The sequence below is a fragment of the Crotalus tigris genome, unplaced genomic scaffold, assembly GCF_016545835.1.
Source record: "Crotalus tigris isolate CLP2741 ecotype Arizona unplaced genomic scaffold, ASM1654583v1 scf7180000020062.1902635, whole genome shotgun sequence".
Lineage (NCBI taxonomy): Eukaryota > Metazoa > Chordata > Lepidosauria > Squamata > Viperidae > Crotalus > Crotalus tigris.
In genome coordinates, this window is record NW_024097841.1 from 296,342 (window position 1) to 315,998 (window position 19,657).

At 41.6% G+C, this 19,657-nt stretch overlaps 1 protein-coding gene across 1 annotated transcript in view; it reads left to right on the forward strand.

Annotated features, from left to right (window-relative positions):
• Positions 1-19,657, forward strand: part of AR (androgen receptor) — a 209,445-nt gene that overhangs the window by 164,561 nt on the left and 25,227 nt on the right. Inside the window, exon 4 of the mRNA XM_039365373.1 lies at positions 11,419-11,706. Within this exon, the coding sequence (XP_039221307.1) occupies positions 11,419-11,706 (288 nt within the window). The remainder of the gene's footprint in view (positions 1-11,418; positions 11,707-19,657) is intronic.

Here is a 19,657-nt window from a genome sequence, read left to right on the forward strand (position 1 = left end):
CCATACGCAAAAGATCAGGTTAGGGTCAGTAGGTCATGCAGAAAATCTAATGTCTTAGATGAGGGAATTGAGGGGGAACTCATCATATTTTCAGATGACACTAAGCTGGCAGGAGTAGCCAACACCCCAGAAGATAGGCTCAAGATTCAGAAGAATCTCAGTAGGCTTGAACACAGGACCCTATCGAACAGCATGAAATATAGAATAGAATAGAATAGAATAGAATAGAATAGAATAGAATAGAATAGAATAGAATAGAATAGAATAGAATAGAATAACAAAGTTGGAAGATCATCTAGTCCAACTCCCCCACCCAAGCAGGAGACCCTACACCATTTCTGACAGATGGCAGTGCAGTTTCTTCTTGAAAGCTTCCAGTAATGAAGCTCCTGCAACTTCTTAAGACAATCTGTTCCATTGGTTGATTGTTCAGAAAATTTCTCCTTATTTCTAAGCTGAATCCCTCCTTTATCAGTTTTCATCCCTTATTGCTTATCTGGCTTTCAGTTGCTTTGGTAAATAGGTTGACCTCCTCCTCTCTGTGACAGCCTCTCAAATATTGGAACACTGCTATTATGTCTCCCCTGATCCTTCTCTTCACTAGACTAGACATACCCAGTTCCTGTAGCCATTCTTCATGTTTTAGCCTCCAGTCCCCTAATCATCTTTGTTGCTCTTCTCTGCACTCTTTCTAGAGTCTCAACGTCTTTTTTACATTGTGGTGACTAAAGCTGGATGCAGTATTCCAAATATGGTCTTACAAGTCTTTATAGAGTGGTATTAGTACTTCACGCGATCTTAACTGAATCCCTCTGTAAAAATGGTGATGCTTTTACAAAGGTGTGGTACAGAAGCCTGGTAGTGGAGAAATAGAAGTGCTTGCTATTCTCAGCCCACTCCTGGATAGACTTGCAAGGTCACCTGTGCAATTTGATTACCCCAGCTGCCAGGTGAGAGCCTGCCTGCAAGAGAGACATCCAGCCCCCAACAGATGGTTCTTTGCATGTCAAGCGTGTTAGGATGGAAAACATACATCATCAGGTGTTCAGATTAATGGGCTGTTAAGAACAATCAGTGTTTTGAATTTGCAACTAAATAGCACTACAAAATGAACATAAAACAGTATTGGAGACTGTATTGTTCTTGTCCCTGTTAGGTACTTAATGAAACTAGATGCATTTACAAAGCGGAAATATCCCCCTCCAGTTGAGAGTTGGTGGAGGGCACAGCTAAAGGAGAGCAAAATCAGGCAGGCTGACCATCTGTAGCAGAGTGGGGAGAAATGGACATTCCTGCAGGTCTGGGTCTTCAGAGGCAGCTTTGGGTTTTCAGAAATGGGGTGGGTGGATTCGTATTGGTTGGACTCCCTAAAACCAGCACATGCAGCTCTCAGAACATTTCACAACCTTACTCAGACGTGCACAAGAAAAAAATAGACATTTATTGAGAAAATGGGGAGAAAATTGTCTTAAAGCCCCAAACATTCCCATGTATGGAACAGGAATAAGAGTGGAAAGTGGTTTTCTCTCTGTGATCTGCAAGGTTTTCTCTTATAAAAGTGCAAAAACAAAAAGAAGGACAAAAAAGAAAAGAAATATTGAAAGAAGTTACTCCCAATCTTAATCACAAAAAATATAAATAAAAATGATAGCTCTTCATCTCCTAAAAGCGTACAATATCTCTTCTTTCCATAACGTTTATACATAAAACCATGATAAACTTTCCAGTCCTGATGTCAGCAAATATCTGTAAAATGGTCACCAGAGCCTTATGAAAACATGTGTCATTTTAATCTTGGTCAAAGAAACCAACTTTATGTTCCTTTCTTTCATCTCTGACAATTTTGATCTTTAATTCATTCAGCTGTTGTCACAGGATTTGGTTTCTGTTCAATTTTTCTTTATCCAAGCTCAAAATCTTCTTAAAGGCTTTAGCAAACCTCCATAGTAAATCCATTTAAAAGTCATTATCCCCTTCTTTTGTTTACCATTTGTATTTCCAGCTTCATTTTCAACGCTTGAACCAGGTTCTTGTGTATATCCAGTAAAAAAGTCTTTATCCTATAACTTCCTTAAATCAAAGTTTTATTTGCTTTTTACTATTTATTTCCAATTCTTTAAATTGTTAAGTTTTTTTTTTCAGGAATGGAAATAAATTCACCAGGTTACTTTTAAAACTTATCGCTCTGAAGGTCTCTTTAAGATAATTAAATTGGTAATTTCTGAAAGTGGTTAGCAAATGAGTTAGTGAATCCTGTGTCTTTTAAAAGTTTCCTCCATATTTGTCTCAAGTTGTGAATGCTCCAACACTGGATGTTTTTAAGAAGAGACTGGACAACCATTTGTCCGAAATGGTATAGGGTTTCCTGCCTGAGCAGGAGGTTGGACTAGAAGACCTCCAAGGTCTCGTCTAGCTCTATTATTATTGTTGTTGTTGTTGTTGTTAGTAGTAGTAGCAGTAGTATCCTTTTCTTCCTCCTCCAGGAGACTGCTGTCTTGCGGCTTCTTCATGAGGGGCAGCAGCCCAGAGCACATGGGGATAATCTCTCATCCTCTCCTTTTCTGGAGAGGTTCCCAAAAACTGGTTTACTTGCTGATTCTTGAGTTTTTGCCATGATTGTCATCTTTCCTCAGAGAGATGCTTAGCCATGCCTCCCCTGGAAGACTGAATTGTCTGATCTGCAAGGTTTTTTGATTTGCAGAAACCAGGAATAACAGTAATAAAAGTAGCCCACCCTCATCTCCACCCCAAATAGTGAAAAAAAACAACTCAGTATCTGTGTGCATTTTAAGGAGTGTTTCGTTCTGCTACTGTCACAAACTACAGAGTTGAGTATACAGTATGTTCTGGAGCATTTTTTTAAATTCTTAACATGCAGCTTAAGCCTCTTGTTAAAAAAACAAGTAGAACTGTCAAGGCTTAAGCTGCCTGCTCTTTGTCACAGAAAACATTTAGCTTTTTCAACAGCAACCAGATGGTGGGCATATGCACTTCATATCCCATGACTTGAGCAGGGGGTTGGACTAGAAGACCTCCAAGGTCCCTTCCGACTCTGTTACTCTGTTCTGTTCTGTCCTCATCCAGAAGAGAGGCAGCAGAGAGTTCAAGTGGGTGGCATAGTCTTAGGCTCCATTGGGCTTAGTTTCACAGCCAGGATCCACAAGCTACCAAAGGGAGCACATTTGCAGCAGTAATACTGAGAGTCAGACTCAGCTTTGATGGTATTGATAAAGCACAGATCAAGTCGTAATTCCTAGCTAGCACCATTTTGGTACAAAGACAGGGTGCTAAAGTGAGCCCTGTTGAGCTCAGTGGATCGTGTTGCTAAAAAACAGATGCCAGATTGTGTGCCGCATGTGGATTTTGCTCTGAACTTGTTTGGCAAACTATAGGATGGGCAAGATAAACAAGGATCCATAACTGCTTCTGAATGTTCTCAAGTCTCCTTGAGCAAGACTGCAATCACCCCAAAAGCCACTTAACATTGCTTTCACAATGCTGACACAAAAAGATGTGAAATGCAGAGGAAAACTTTTCTGTGCTAAATGCAACATAGGGGAAGGTAGTTCATGCAGTCCCTTAGGTCACTATCCTGAAAAACTGCCTAAATCATAACCCAGCCCAAAGGTTCCCTACAAGCCGACTCCTTGTCATTTGCCTCTTTTTCCAAATGCCCAGCCACGGCAGTCCCAGCTGCCCTGCTGGTGCCTGTTTGTGTGTGAGCAGAGGCACCCTGGATCCAAGGCCGCAAACTCCCAAGAGCAGCCTGGGCCGATGGGCATCAGAGGAGAGAAGCTGGTGGTTTCCTGGGAGTTTAACTGCCAAACAGTCTCCTGCTTGGCTTTGTTCTAACCAAGCTAAGAGTTCCCTTTCAGAAAGAAAATCTCTTTAGTTGAATGTTACAAATAAAGCTCAGGTGCTTCCACGGGCCAAGCAAATGAATGCCGTATGTGCACGTGTGTCCATTCTAGGTCACTCTAACCTTTTGCTTGCCTCCTTTTATCTTCCCTTTTAATGTTAACTTAAAAGTAATTGTGAAAATGTGGGCTGTGAATTGGTGCCCACCAGTCTCCCCCCCCCCTTTGGAATCCCTCCCCAAGTTGTTCCTGTCTTGACCTCACAGAAAGGTGCAAATATGTTCAGTGGTTGGATATTTGTGATTAACTCTTTACTAACAGAAGGCAGCTGAAGTGCTCCATTTGATGAGAAAAGGGGAGAGGAGGAAAAGGTAGGTTTGGTGCTCTGACCAATACAATATCTTTTATTGTTGATGCAGTTCATTATTGATCTAGTCCATCAGATGCCAAGAGTTGTAAAACCTTGACTTCAGACTTGCATCATTCAAACTTGAGCCAGCCATGCAATCAAGCACTAAGGGTTAATGCAGGGCCAAGTCCAGGCAGTCACCCGGAGTCAAAACCAGGCTCAAAGATACACACACACAAACACACAAATCCAAAAATCCTCTGCCCCACCAGCATCCCACCAATCCAACATCAGAGCTCTCCTACTCGGGATAAAAATGTTTCAGAAGTAACCAACTTCATTTATTTTAAGCTTTGCATCCCACCCCTTTTTAATCTAACACATAATCAAGGTAGTCAAAGTTGGCAACATATTAAATGGAAAAATAACTAGCTGAAAATCTGCAACTGGAAGACAGAAGATGGAAAATGGGCAACAAAAGCTATTGTTCATATCTAACTCAGGCAAGGAACCCAGCAAATAAAATTACTTCTCTGACATCATTGCATTTATTTAACCCAAACTGATTGAGCCCTTCTAAATGGCCCCAGACCTGCTTAATACTGGTTCAGGACAGATCCCTCTATGGCCAGTTTGTACTCTTCAACATCTTTGTAAATGATTTAGATGAGGAAATAGAATGGGAACTCATCAAATTTGCAGACACCACTAAACTTGCAGGAGTAGCCAACAGCCCAGAAGACAAGATGAAGATACAGATGGATCTCAACAGACTTGAACACTGGGCCCTGTCTAACAAAATAAAAATCAATGCAGAGAAAAGTAATTGTGAGAGGGATCTTGGAGTCCTAAGGGACAATCACTTAAATATGAGCCAACCATGTGCAGCAGCTGCCAAAAAAGCCAATGCAGTCCTTGGCTGCCTTAACAGAGGGATAGAATCAAGATCATATGAAGTGTTACTACCACTTTATAACATCTTGTAAGATCACATTTGGAATGTTGCATCCAGGTTTGGTCACCACAATATAAAAAAGATGTTGAAACTCTGGAAAGAGTGCAGAGAAGAGCAACAAAGATGATTAGGGGACTAGAGGCTAAAACATGAAGAACAGCTACAGGAACTGGGTATGTCTAGTCTAGTAAAAAGAAAGACTAAGGGTGACATGTTAGCAATCTTCCAATATTTGAGGGGTTGCCACAAAGAAGAGGGGGGTCAACCTATTTTCCAAAGCACCTAAAGGCAGGAGCACCTGAAGGCAGGACAAGAAGCAATAGATGGAAATTAATCAAGGAGAGAAGTAACCCAGAACTAAGGAGGAATTTCCTGACAGTGAGAACAATTAATCAGTTGAAGGGTGGCATGCTTCCAGAAGTTGTGGGTGCTCCATCACTGGAGGTTTTTAAGAAGAGACCGGACAACCATTTGTCTGCAGTGGATAGGATTTCCTGCCTGAGCAGGGGGTTGGACTAGAAGAGTTTACACTCATCTCTTCTAAATACAAATATTCCTCAGTTTAAGACTGAGCATATGTTTCTAGCCCAGTGGAGGTGTATCTCTGTGTATCTAGAAATTTCTCTGTTAATGTGATTCTGCTTCCCTTGAATATTTCTTGTTTGTGTGACCTATCTCATAGGCTTCCAGAGGTCTCTGTGAAACTTGCCAGCCACAATGGATTAATAATCTCAATTTGTCCAGTTAAACACTGTGGGCATGATGTCGTAAACCATTTTGAATAGAACTGTGTTTCCTTAGCTATCTCCAAGGCAACAAAAAGCCTGACTGCCCTTCATTTGAAATGGGGGCCCAGTCCCAGCAGCTACCCAACAGTTGCCAAAAGATCCTGTGGTGTCAGTTCAAGATCAAGGGTGCTCTTTTAGGGCTCTGCCCATCCCTGCCCTGGGCATCTTTAGTGGTGTGATGTTAAAGTCATTCAGAATGAATGATGGCCTTCTCCCTCTGGGCAGGAACCATGTTGCATTTTTATAGCCATCATGCCTTTGCAGGCCTCAGCCCAAAAGGCTCCCCTTCAGCTGGACGTAGGTGCCAAGGAGGGATTTTGCAAGCATTCTTCATTCCTGGCCTGCCCTCCTCCTCTGCCCAAGGCACGGCTGACACAGTTTCCAGCTGCATTAGGCAATGTGCAGGCAAATGTGAACATACCAGGCTACCCTTGTTTTTCAGCCTGAAGCACGTTTTGTACTTCCACGGGCAGATTGGGGGGGGGTGGTGGTGACTAGTGCCAGTGGTCACTTCCCCCTACCAATGTTTCTAATGATAACCCAAACATTCAATACCTAATACATCATATTTTCTCTCTCTCTCCCTCCCTCCCTCCCATTTGCACACATGCACACACACACCCACTCCTATTCGTGTTGTGTGGTTGAGGTGATCCATCAGCTTAAGTTTAATAACCTTCTCCTCTTGAGGAAACAGGGCATCTTGTCTTTTCCCATCCATAATCAAAGATACAATCATTATCAGAAGGAAACCAGGTCTTGTTCCAAAAAAAAGCAGAATCTGTTATTTTGGAGCAGCTGGGCTGACGGGAGGGGGAGAGGGCTAGACTGAATATAGCAATCTGTTTGTCCAAACTCTGGAATGTTTTCTCTAGGGTTCCACTCACTGACCTCTTGTGCATTAGAGGAAACAAACTGGACTTGCAAGGCTACTCTCTAAGTTTCCTAATGGGGCATTCACTACTTGTAGAGCAGGGCTTTTTCAAAATGTCAGCAACTTTAAGATATGTGGACTTCAGCTCCCAGAATTCCCTTGCCAGCATGCTTGCAGACCACACATCTTAAAATTGCTGAGGTTGAGACACACTGCCACAGCAGTGTGCTGCAGCTGCTAAAAAAGCTAATGCCTTCCTGGGTTGTATCAACAGAGGGATATCCTCAAATCACATGAAGTGTGTTAGTACCACTTTCTGCTGTGCTGGTAAGACCACCCTTGGAGTACTGCATCCATTTCTAGTCACCATGATACAAAAATGATGTTGAGACTCTAGAAAGAGTGCAGAGAAGAACAACAAAGATGATTAGGAGTCTGGAGATTAATAGTATGATGAATGGTTCAAGGAACTAGTTATGTCTAGTTAAACAAAGAGAAGGAGTAGGAGGAACATGATAGTGACATTCTTTCAATAATACTTGAGGAGCTGTCACAGAGAAGAGGTGGTCAAGCTATTCTCCAAAGCACCTGAAGGCAGGCCAAGAAGCAATTGATAGAAATGTATCAAGGAGAGATCCAACCTAAAATTAAGGAGATATTTCCTGGCAGTCAGAACAATTAATCAGTGGAGTGGCTGCCTCCTGACATTGTGGGTGCTCCATCACTGGAGGTATCTATGGAGATTCGCAGAACTGAAGAAGCTTCTTAGAAGAGAAGCAAAACATCTTCAAGCAAAAACAAAGTCCAGTTGCCTTTTGAAAAGCATCTTTGGGACAACCATGGCCTGGATGATGGGGAATCTCCACAAACTACAAGTAAAAACATTAAATAAATGCTTCGCTCAGTGGCAGCATTGTGGCCACTGAGGTTTATCCAGGGCACAATATTACTAACTGAATACCTCCCAGTATTTGCGGTGGTCCCGTTAGCTGGGAAGCCTTGAAGTTGCAGTTGTGAACCATAGAGATCATGAGAAGTTGGGCAGAGCTGCTCTAATGTCTAAATTTTGTATCTTGACTTCTGAACATAGACTGAAGTCACAGCTTCTCTCAGAAATGGCCATGCAGGCAACTCTGGAAGGTTAGATCTTTCCAGATGTGCAGCATCTTCTTTGGCTCCCTTGTGGGCGACCATGTATGTAGTCAAAACAGAAGGACTGTTGTGTCTTGTGAACACAGATAGGCTGTGTTATGCGGACCATGGAGCTTGAAGCAAAACTGCCTCAAGGTTAAGAGAGGAGCGCAGCAATGTTCTTGGGAAAGCTTATCAGAACATTGGGAGACACAGTCAGATCATGTTCAGCAATTCTCCTTGTCACCATCCCAACCTGCATAAATAATGGCACGGATGTCATGCTGCACTTTGCTCTTGTTTTTCAAAGGTTACTCACTTTTATTTTTTATTGCCATGTTCCCATTTTTACAGAGCAACCTCCCTTAATTGCTTTTACTGTAGATCATCCAAAGCATATAATTAAAGATCAGCCTTTGAATTGATTTATTGAGATGCTCTTTGATTTGACATTTTTATGTTTGGAGGCTTATTTTTTAAATTATGGCCAAACGAAGTTTCAGATAAGTATCATTTAATGTAGGGAGACAGATCCTCCAGGACAACAGATACTATTTTATGCTTCTCTTGCTGAAGTGAAGCAATCAGGATTTTTCCTCTCTCTTCCCCATTATTTCTAATTAATTTATTTATTTTCTTCCAAGCTGGCTTTTCAGAAAAAGGTGATGGAGTTTCAGGGAGATATAAAAGCATTTTATTGTCTAGAATAACAAAATCCGGCTCTGGAGATTTTATGGCTGTGAGCAAGCCAATTATTAAAGCAAACACCCAGGAGTGGAAAATAAATAAATAAAGGCTAGAAACAGTCCATTTCAGAGAATTAGAGAAGTCATAATCACAGACTTCCTAGGGTTTTATTCTTATCTATGTAACGTGATGCAAGTCTGAAGGTTGCCTGGATCGGCTTAAATCTCCCTGGCAGTGCAGCTCTTCAGCGGAACATTCAGGACTCGGCAAGCTGTTCAGTTGCTCAGCTCAGACAATGGGCAGGGCTGACCCAGCTGGCTTCCTCTGGTATATAGCTGGATATTTCTAGCTGGATTTAACCAGCCTCATTAATACAAGGACCTAGAAAAACGTCTTTCTTTTTCTTAATTCTGTAGGGCAGGGTCTTTAAAACTGTGGTTGCTGTCCCTTCTCCTGGGTCACCTGGACAAGCCAACAGTCCTCTTGTCTAAGCAGAGCCCAGAACAAGTCTTGACCAGCTGAGGTTGCATTTGCAAAGCTGGATCGCGGTCTGTGCTCGCTCCTTGGCCTGACCCAAGTTGAGGTTTCCCATTGTTTCTGTTATGAAGAGGGAAAACAAATGTGGAATGAGAACTGGGAGCGGGTCTCTCAACAATAGAACCTAAGTTTCAGGACTTGTGCAAAACTAGGCAAGCTCATTCTTCCCATTAAAATAACATTATTTAAATGTTAATTGCTAGTGGAAAGTCTTTATTTTAAAAAAATTACAAGGTTCTGTCGCTAGGTTTGTTTGTTTGATAGTTTACTGATGAAAAGTTTTTATTACGTGCCACTAGCCCATAAAGTCATTAGCATTATTCATGCGCCGGACAGATTCATTTATCATTCAGGGCAGGGGTGGGTAACGACGGCCCTTCAATGACTTGTGGACTTCAACTCCCAGAATTTTTGAACCAGCTATGCTTGCTCAGGGATGCTGGGAGTTGAAGTCCACGAGTCATAAAGGGCTCATTGTTCCCCACCTCTGATTCAAGCTGTCAAGAATTTGAGAGGCCTTTCAGAACCCCTGAAATGCAGCACTTCTGTGAAATAGTGGAGCCTGGTCCGACCCACAGCCAGCTCTGCAGTCACCATTGGGGTCCCACAGCCAGTCAGCCTCCTAAGAGAAACACATAAAGGCAAGCAATTCCGCGAAATGACAAAATAGAAGACAACCATGAAGTCAATAGAGCATCCTGGTTGTCTAGGAGATATGGTTGGTTTGGTTGGTTGGTTGGTTGGTTGGTTTTTTTTAAAGGCAACCTCATTTGAATATTAGGAAAAAATTAATAAATTGCACAATTCCAAAAGCAACATGACCAGTAAAAACTGGAACAATTCAGACACTTTAGAGAAGTGAGCAAAGGTTATCAGAGCACCAACCAGAAAGTCAACCTCCAAAGAGAAATTAAAAGAAAGAGTGTTTAGTTTTGAAAAGCGTAGATTGTCACACTCAAAGGCAGGAATAATGGATGTAAGTTACCTAAAAGCCGATCCCATTTGAATATTAGGAAATATTACGAGGCTTTAGTATAAACTATAGTATGAAACATAGAGCTGGTCTATACTGAGTAGGGATGGGGAAGGTGGGGTGGAGAAGGGGAACAATGCCCCCACCTGTGCTGCTGCAATAGCTCAGCCTCTCTTTTTACCCAGCCTTTGTGATTTCCATTGTGACAGGGAGCACAATAGAATTCACAGCCTGCAAAATGGCTTCCATGGAGCCTCCAAATTAACATTTTAAAAATACATCATTTAATTTTTAAAAACGACATAGACTGCCAGAATTAATGAGAATTATCCTAAGAGATCTTACAAGATTTTGGGGCTGAGTAAGGTCATCAATGTTTAATGCTTTGTGCGCCATTTTGCCCTTGAGCATAGTGACCCCTGCCATATTAAAAGGATGGATGCCCTTTACTTTGTAGAGTATAACTAGTCTTGTAGGATCAGATTGAAAATATATAAAACATGCTTGTAAGAATGGTTGTCAGAAATCTAGTTGTTCAGAAATATAAAAGCATAATGATGGAAAAATCTCTGTTATGTTCTTGCAGCAGGAGATCCAGGGCTATACCGCTGCTCTGGGCATTGAGGAAACTTCCATATAATTCTAATGGTGAACATCAGCAGTCAGTACTGAATATCGAGAGGCATTCAGAGGAACACAATTCCATCTTGTCATACCAAGCGCGACAAACACAACAGCAGGAGGAGGAGCACTCATTTTAGGGGCAACCACAACCCCTGTGATGTCTATCACTCCCAAATGGTTTGCTCAAATCCTAACACATTGATTTTTGCAAACGCTAAAAATATTCCTTACAAATTTGTGCAGGCCTGCACGGTATTCTGCTGTGGAACCTTGGGGAAGAAGACTGGACTCTCAGGGTTGTCATGCAAAGTCTGGTTGAGATAGTGAGAATTTATAAAGTTATTTGTAATCATTTTCTTCGTATTGTATTTACACAACTGCCTGGGTGAGTGGGAGCTGCATTAAAATTCTGTCCTGCCCACCTCTCAGCCTAGGCTGGGCAGAGGAAGTCAGAGGGCCACCAGGGCATTCTGGTGTCTCCCCCAGAGTAGCAGCAGCAGTGCCCAAGAGCAGCAGGTTCATCAGGTTTAGTATTGTGAAAGAAGCTTCCATAAACTTTTCTTCCTTTGATGATATGTCCACTCATCCTATAAACTGTCAACCTGTGATGGAAAGTTTTCTTAGAACTCTTTTTTCCTTTCAGCCCGCAAGTTAAAGAAACTGGGTAACCTGAAGATGCAAGAAGAAGGGGAAACAGCAGGGCCATCGAGCCCCACTGAGGAGCAAGCCACAAAAATGCCCATCACGCACATCGATAGCCTGGAATGCCAGCCTATCTTCCTCAATGTCCTGGAAGCCATTGAGCCTGGCGTGGTTTGTGCAGGGCATGACAATAATCAGCCTGACTCCTTTGGCTCCCTTCTCACCAGTTTGAATGAGCTTGGAGAGAGGCACCTGGTACATGTGGTGAAATGGGCAAAAGCCTTGCCAGGTAAGAAGCATTTTTGTGTAGTCCAAGCTCCATTCAGCCCTGTCAGGATCTGAAGATGTTAAACAGGGAGTGTCTCGGGTGGTGGCGGCACTCGGTTGAAGTTGGGGAGACTTCCTGGCAATCTTAGAGCTGAAGGCTAGGCTGGAAGTGAAAAAACTTCTTGGAAGAAGGTGGTGGCTAACATAGAATAATAGGGTTTGAAGGGAGGTTGGAGGTCTTCTAGTCCAGCCCCCTGCTTTATTATTGCCACAAAAACTGCATGGAAGGGTCCGTGAGGAGTTGGATTTATCTTCAAGGAAACTTAACTGAGGGTACATGGCATGGATACATTCCTTGGTATCCATCAGGCTCCTGCTCACATTACTCTTTAACATTTTTAAATGCAAAGAAATACTAAGAGATCTATTGCCTATTTATATCTCTTGACTCCACATACTGTAGGTCCTGTTGGTATTTTGAAAAAAAAAGAAAAGGCTCTCAAAAAACAAAATGCATCCTTGAGCCGAAAAAGATTGTCACCCTGGAAGCAGCAATGCAGGTCTCCCTTTGGCCTTAGACCTTTGCTGGGATTGTGTCAGAAATCTACGCTGCGATGCAAAGATGCGTCTGCATCTTTTTGAAGTACTTCCTTTAGTTTGTCTCCCTCTCTCTGGCCAGAGAAGGTCCAGCTTTATTGGCTTCTTGGTGGCACGGTATTTCTTGCTCAGGTGTTATTTGAGGCTTATTTTGATTTGATTAATTGATTTGTACTCAGCTTCAGTTTGTTACACAAAATAAGTTTCTGTTCAAATATTACGTGGAGTTCCTTCTTCCATTATTGTGCATATTCTTCAAAATGAAACTTTGACATTTTCTTCCATTATCTGCTGTCAAAATAATAGGCAAAAAGCCAGTTTGAGAGGCAGCCCATGCAGAAGGGATCCATCAGAAAAGCAAAAGAAAAATCCCATGGCACCCATTCTATGGAACGAATGAAAGAATCCAGTTTTTCAAAACATTGAAGGGCCTTACAGGACAAGATGCTCCTTGAGAAGATCCATTCCAGACAGCTCTATGAGAGCTTAGCCTTCTGATTCTTTCCAAGTGATTTTTTCTTTAGGCACTGCCTGCAAGCAAAACAAAATTTAATAGGTGCAGCTGATAGTTCCATTCCCATCTTTGTCCAAAAGGCTCAAATGATGCACCTGAAACAGTGTGTTGCATAAAGTACACAAGGTGACCCTGTCCCAGGAAGCTCCAAGGACCCAGAGATCTCACAAAACCCCTCACATCAACCGTGACTCTTGCTCTGAGTTGTCTTGAACACAAGGCACTCGGGGCAGGTAATGGGGACCCCACAGGCCTTCTCACTTCAAACTCCCTGACCCACCTGGGTTCAGTATTTTGACATCCTATATTAAACCAATTAAATGGAAACCTGGTCTGCTGTGAAAGTAAACTATTAGCCATTAAGCCATAGCTTTATTCTCCCAGGTATTCCTAGGGAAAAGAGGGTGTGCCAATGCCTGGGAAAGACAAAAGAAAAAGCATCCTGGGGAGCAGACCTTAGGGGAGGAGTCAGAGATAATTTCAGATAAAGGGACAATTGGGGATGACATGTTTTGTGATAAGGCAATTCTTCTTCGCAAGCATTGTATAATGCCCTCAAAATTCCACCCCCCCCAAAAAAGGTTGTATTACCACAAGTGTCCTTCCCCTTAATCATCGCTTTGTCACAGAATGGATTTCCTCCCTGGGAACATCTGGGCCTCCAGATGCCTATTTATATTGCTCTGGATTCATGACAAAATGCAAGACAAAAAGGTACTAATAAGACGTAACTAGGAAGCCGAAGATTGAAATTCCACAAATACAATGGTGCTTAAAGTTTGTGAAGCTTTTGAATTTTCAGTTGTTTTAGTTGTGAAGTTGTGTCCGATCCATCACGACCCCATGGACAACATTCCTCCAGGCCTTCCTGTCCTCTACCATCTTCTGGAGTCCATTTAAGTCAGTGGTTCTCAACCTGTGGGTTGGGACCCCATGTGGGGTCGAACGACCATTTCATGGGGGTCGCCAAACAACGCAGTCCGCCATTTTTTCCCCCTTTTCCTTAGCTGTGCTACTCCCTTTTATTCTATTGGCTTTTTGAAAGCCAATAGAATAGACTCTCTTGAATAGAGTCTAATTCTATTGGCTTTCAAAAGCCAATAGGAATTGTCCAGGCTGTCTCTGCCCTGCTGAGCCCGCCAAGAGTCCCATTCTGCAAACGGTGGTGCACCAGTTGAGTAGTCCTCGACTTGCGACCGGTTGAGTAGTCCTCGACTTACAACCGGTTGGGGGTTGCGGCATTAAAAAGGTTGAGAACCACTGATTTAAGTGAACGCCTACTGCTTCAGTGACTCCACCTAGCCACCTCATTCTCTGTCGTCCCCTTCTTTTTTTAAAAAAAAACAAATTTTATTGGTTTTTTAAGTTCTTAAAGCAACATATTAAGGACACACCGTGGTGTTGGGATGGAACATTCAAAAGATCTTTAAAAGGAAAATAAAGTTTACTCTTCAATTATTCTTATTGGGTATTTTTGTGGACTTAAATGACAAAGAAATTATTTTAATGTTGAATTTATTAACTGCTGCAAGGTTACTAGTAGGCTCATATTGGAAGAAAGATTTGTTGACCACTTTAGAAGAATGGATATTTAAAGTTTCTAATTTTGCAGAAATGGCAAAAATTTCTGCTTATTTGAAGGATCATACACAAGAAAGATATATTATTGTATGGAGAAGATGGATAGATTATATTCAGAAAAAGTATGGGACTACAAAGTTTCATTTATTTTATGAGTAAATTTTATAGTAAATGTTGTAGAAGATTTGTTTATGATGATGTAATTTAAGGGGAGTTAAGGGCTAAGTATGATTTTTTTTCTTCCTTTTCTTTTTTCTTTTTTTTCTTTTTTTTATTGTATTTTTTTTTATTAATAACCCTGTACTCTACTCTGGGAAGTGAGGTGGGAGGGTTGGGGGTGGGTGGGTGGGTGAGTGGGTGGGTAAGGATAATATAGATATAGTAGTTTATGAGAGAGGTGCTGCTTAGGCATTTCCCCTATGCTGCGTTCCTGTGTTTGAGAGGGATGAGAGGGGAGGGAGGTGTAGGGAGGAAGTAGGATGGTAAGAGGAGAAGGGGAGGGGAAGAGAGTTGGAGGGGAGGAGAGAAAGAGGAGGGAAGTAGGGAAGGTATTAGAGAGAGTGGACGCAGCCTGGGGGGAATGGGCAAGCGGCACCAATGGTTATGAATTTATCTTATCTTGTAAATTGTATTATGTTGAATAAATGGAAAATAAAAACTTTTTATTAAAAAAAAAAAAAGAACAGTCAGGGTTGATCTCCTCTAGGACTGACCGGTTTGATTGCCTTGCAGTCTAGGGGACTCGCAGGAGTCTTCTGCAGCACCATAGTTTTGCGCTCAGCCTTTCTTATGGTCCAACTTTTGCAACCATACATTGCAACTGGGAAAACTATGGCCTTGACTATATGTACTTTTGTTGGCAGGGTGATGTCTCTGCTTTTTAGTATGCTGTCTAGATTTGCCATAGCTTTCCTCCCCAGGAACAAGCATCTTTTAATTTCTTGGCTGCAGTCCCCATCTGTGATGGTCTTGGAGCCCAGGAAGATAAAATCTGTCACTATCTCCATTTCTTCCCCATCTATTTGTCAGGAATTGAGAGGGCCGGATGCCATGATCTCAATTTTCTTAATGTTGAGTTTCAAGCCAACTTTTGCACTCTCCTTCTTCACCCGCATCAAGAGGCTCTTTAGTTCCTCTTCACTTTCTGCCATTAGAGTGGTATCATCTGCATATCTTAGGTTGTTGATATTTCTCCCGGCAATCTTAATTCCAACTTTTGATTCATCTAGCCCTGCCTTTCTCATGATGTGCTCTGCATATAAGTTAAATAGGCAGGGCGACAGTATACAGCCTTGCCGGACTCCTTTTCCAATTTTGAACCAATCAGTGGTTCCGTGTTCGGTTCTCACTGTTGCTTCTTGACCCGCATATAGGTTTCTCAAGAGACAAATGAGATGGTCTGGTACTCCCATCTCTTTAAGAACTTGCCACAATTTGTTGTGATCCACACAATCAAAGGCTTTTGCATAGTCAATGAAGCAGAAGTAGATGTTTTTCTGGAACTCCCTAGCTTTCTCCATGATCCAGCGTATGTTGGCAATTTGATCTCTAGTTCCTCTGCCTCTTTGAAATCCTGCCTGTACTTCTGGAAGTTCTTGATCCACATATTGCTGGAGTCTAGCTTGTAGGATTTTAAGCATAACTTTACTTGCATGTGAAATGAGTGCAATGGTGCGATAGTTTGAACATTCTTTGGCATTGCATTTCTTTGGAATTGGAATGTAAACTGACCTTTTCCAATCTTGTGGCCACTGTTGAGTTTTCCAAATTTGCTGGCAAATTGAGTGTAGTACTTTTACTACATCGTCTTTTAAGATTTTGAATACTCAGCTGGAATACTGTCATCTCCACTAGCTTTGTTGTTGCCCAGCTTTCCTAAGTCCCATTTCACTTCACATTCTAGGATGTCTGGCTCAAGTATTTCTGCATAAATGTGACCTAAATGTTATTTGATCTCCAAGCCAGTACCAAAACTAGATAAAGTCAGATTAAACAAATGAGTCAAAAACATTGATCAAGGAAAATGATCCAAAGTGGTGTATTTATGTGTGGCAAAAATATGTCTACCTTTGCTTTCAGCATCTAGTCTCCCCCCCCCCCCACACACACACACACACACACGTAGGCAGCAATACTTGCAGCTGAATGTTTCTGCTAATTGCTGATCAGTCCCTCCCATCAACAAAGGAATTCTGGAACTCCTTCTTCCAGCATAGCCTCCTGACTCTAACTTCCCCTTCGAATGAACTGGTCATTCTAGAGGTTTACATAGTTTCACTACACACAAATATGTAGCTTTGGATCATTTTTCTGAATAAATAAATGAAGGTGTGTACTGGTTCTGACTAATTTCTTTAATTGGCTTCTTTTTCTCTAGTTTGAGGCATTGTGTGAAGAATAGATTATGATTTAGACAAGGTTTGCGCAGGAATGTTAAATGTTCACAAACTTTTAAGCCCTGCTATAACTCATTAATTTGTAGGATGAAAGAGACATTTACTTCCTTTTTCAATGTACCTCAGTCCTGCTTAGGCCTTGTCAGTTTTAATTTCTGCTAATTTTCATGAAAGCTGCATAGGAGTTTTCAGTTTCATTAATCTCACTTTTCCAGCAATGTTCAGGATATTTGAATGATCAGTTTGTACATATACCTGTCTCTGTGTGCGCGCTTAATCAAATTGCAGTTATAAAAGAAAGAAATTCTACCAGCTTCATTGATCGTTAAATCTCAAAATACCTGCTGAAATGGAGATTAACATAATTAAAAGAACAATGTTTGGTTTTGGTAGATGAATTCTACCTTCTTTCACGTTTGTTTCATTAAATGCCTCTTCCTCGAGTGGGCATCCATCTGTTTTGGACAGTGATCATCACATTACCACATCACATAAAAAGGATTCTATTGTGGGAATTTGGTGCAGGTCATCCGCTGAAGCAGAAGTGGATCAGAAGATCTCTTTCTAAATCAACTTTGGAAATCCTTTGGAGATCAAGAGTCTTGGCCCACCCACTGCTAGGAAAGAGAAGTCCAAGAGACCTCTGCCCTCTCTTGATGGTGAGAATTTTCTCAGAAAGTAGAAGTGACAAGGGATCCAGCTCTCTGGCACCAAATGCTGCCTAGGAGAGAGGAACTGGCCGATGAATTGGAAGAGTCGGGGATCTTGGTGAACAAAATCTGCCCATGTTGGAGTAAAAAAAAAAAAAGAACTTGATGAGGAAAAGCTGAGATAAATCAATTGTGTGCCATGGACTTTGGGATGGAACATCTAAAGGATGTTCAGAACCAAAAGGGGAGGAAGAACCTGAAAAGGAGATGCTAAAAACATAATCTCCAGGAGAAGGAAAACGGGGAAAGCTGAGGCCTGCCTAGGCAAATGGGGAGCTCTTTGACTTGCCAAGAAGGATAATGGAATGAGGGTCCCGTCTTCTGGACATCTAGAGTGAACTCAGGGAGGCTTAAGCTCTGCATGAGAGGTTGGGGGCAATAGAGGAATAGCCAGCCTGGAGTCATGATAGACTCCACTTGATGGGAAGTTTTCAGATTGGGTGACTGAATCAGATCAGAGGTTGGATGACATGACCTAACATGACATTTATTTAGTAAATTTCTATGGCCACCCATCTCGGGGCAACTAACAATATGAAAAAAGATTTTTAAAAATATGCAGAAGGACAAAACTTCAGTCCAGCCTTCAACATGGCTAGGAGACGGGCTCCATCCTGCAGCCAGGGCCCAGACTCTGACACAAAGCCAAGCCTGCAAGGCTATGTGGAAGGCCAACAGGGACGGGGCCAGTCTAATCTGTTGTAGAGGTTCACTAATTATAGGACATTGTCTATAAAGATTGAATGTTAAAGCAGTTAGGATATGTATAAGCTAAAAACTATTGATCAATGTAAGAATGTTATTTTTACTTAATTGATATAATAAGAATTGTATTAGCTTAAACACGAGACAGTAAATACTAAGGGAAAAGAGAAGAAATATTTAATGTGGCAGTTTGAGATTTGTACTAAAGATACTTGTATGTTATTGAATTATTAACCCAGCTGCCACATTGCTTTTTAAATACTTAAATGTAAAACTAGAAAATCAATAAAACTTTTTTTAAAAAAGAAAGGCTCCTCCTGGACCCTCTCAGCCGATCGCAGATTGGCCCTGGAGCTCCTCCTGCTGGATCTAACAGGATGGAGAAATGCTGCTGGAGGGAGATCAACTCATGGGTAGCCTGGCCCCAAGCCATGAAAGGTTCAAAGGTAACACCAGCACGTGGCATTGTACCCAGAAGCAGCCTGGCAGCCTGTGCAGCCTATGGGACAGAGGTGTAACAGATGCCAAACAGCAGGTACCCGCAATGTCTCACTCATGACCTTATATGAACCTTCTTTATTAAAAAGAAAAGAAACAGGAATGGTCAGATAACACTCTGGGCTTTCCTTTCTGGTTTATGTGAATAAAGAAGTGGTCGGTTCATCCAGGCAAATTGAGAAAAAATTAGTTTTTTACTTCGGTACAACTGCATTGAAAAATTAGATTATTATCTAATGAAGCATTTAATTTCTATTGATTCCTATTTCATCGAACTTGATGTGCATAACTGTGGTTTATTAATGAAAAGCTATCCCACCATTTAATGAAGAAACATGTCCTGGAACAATCCAATTCTAAGCAGAAGTAGAACCAGCAAGTCCAGAAGGGCAGCCGTTGCTTCTGAACTTCAAAACTTCTAATGCTGTTTTAATTGTTCAGCCATATGTCATATCAGCAATATAAAAGAGGGGAAGTAAAATGGGGGAGGAGAACTCATTGGCATGCCTACTTCACCATCCACACTCAGACAGGGATGTCTGTCAAGCTGTTTCTCCTCATGCTTTCAGCTCTCTAAAGAAAGCAATTAGGACCGAATTGTCTAAACTGTTACAAAGACCAAGAATTGCTACCCATTTCAAAAGGATAACTTTGCATGGAAGATGTTCTTACATTCCCAAACTGCTGCTTTTTTTGAAGTGTCATTTTAACATTAGTTAAATTGTATTTTTTAGACCCTATTCCTGAAATTGTGAATAAGGATAATGAGAAAGTCACTCCTATTTGAGATTGTAGGTGTCATGTCACTACGACTTCTAAGACTGATGTCTTATTAGCAATCCCATAACTTGCTGGTGATTGTTATCTCTGTTAAAATAGAGCTTTTTAAAAGTACTGCCTGATTATTAACTCCTTTGACATTTCTCATTTTGAAGGACTCATGTGATAAATGTTCATTAAAACCTGGGGCCT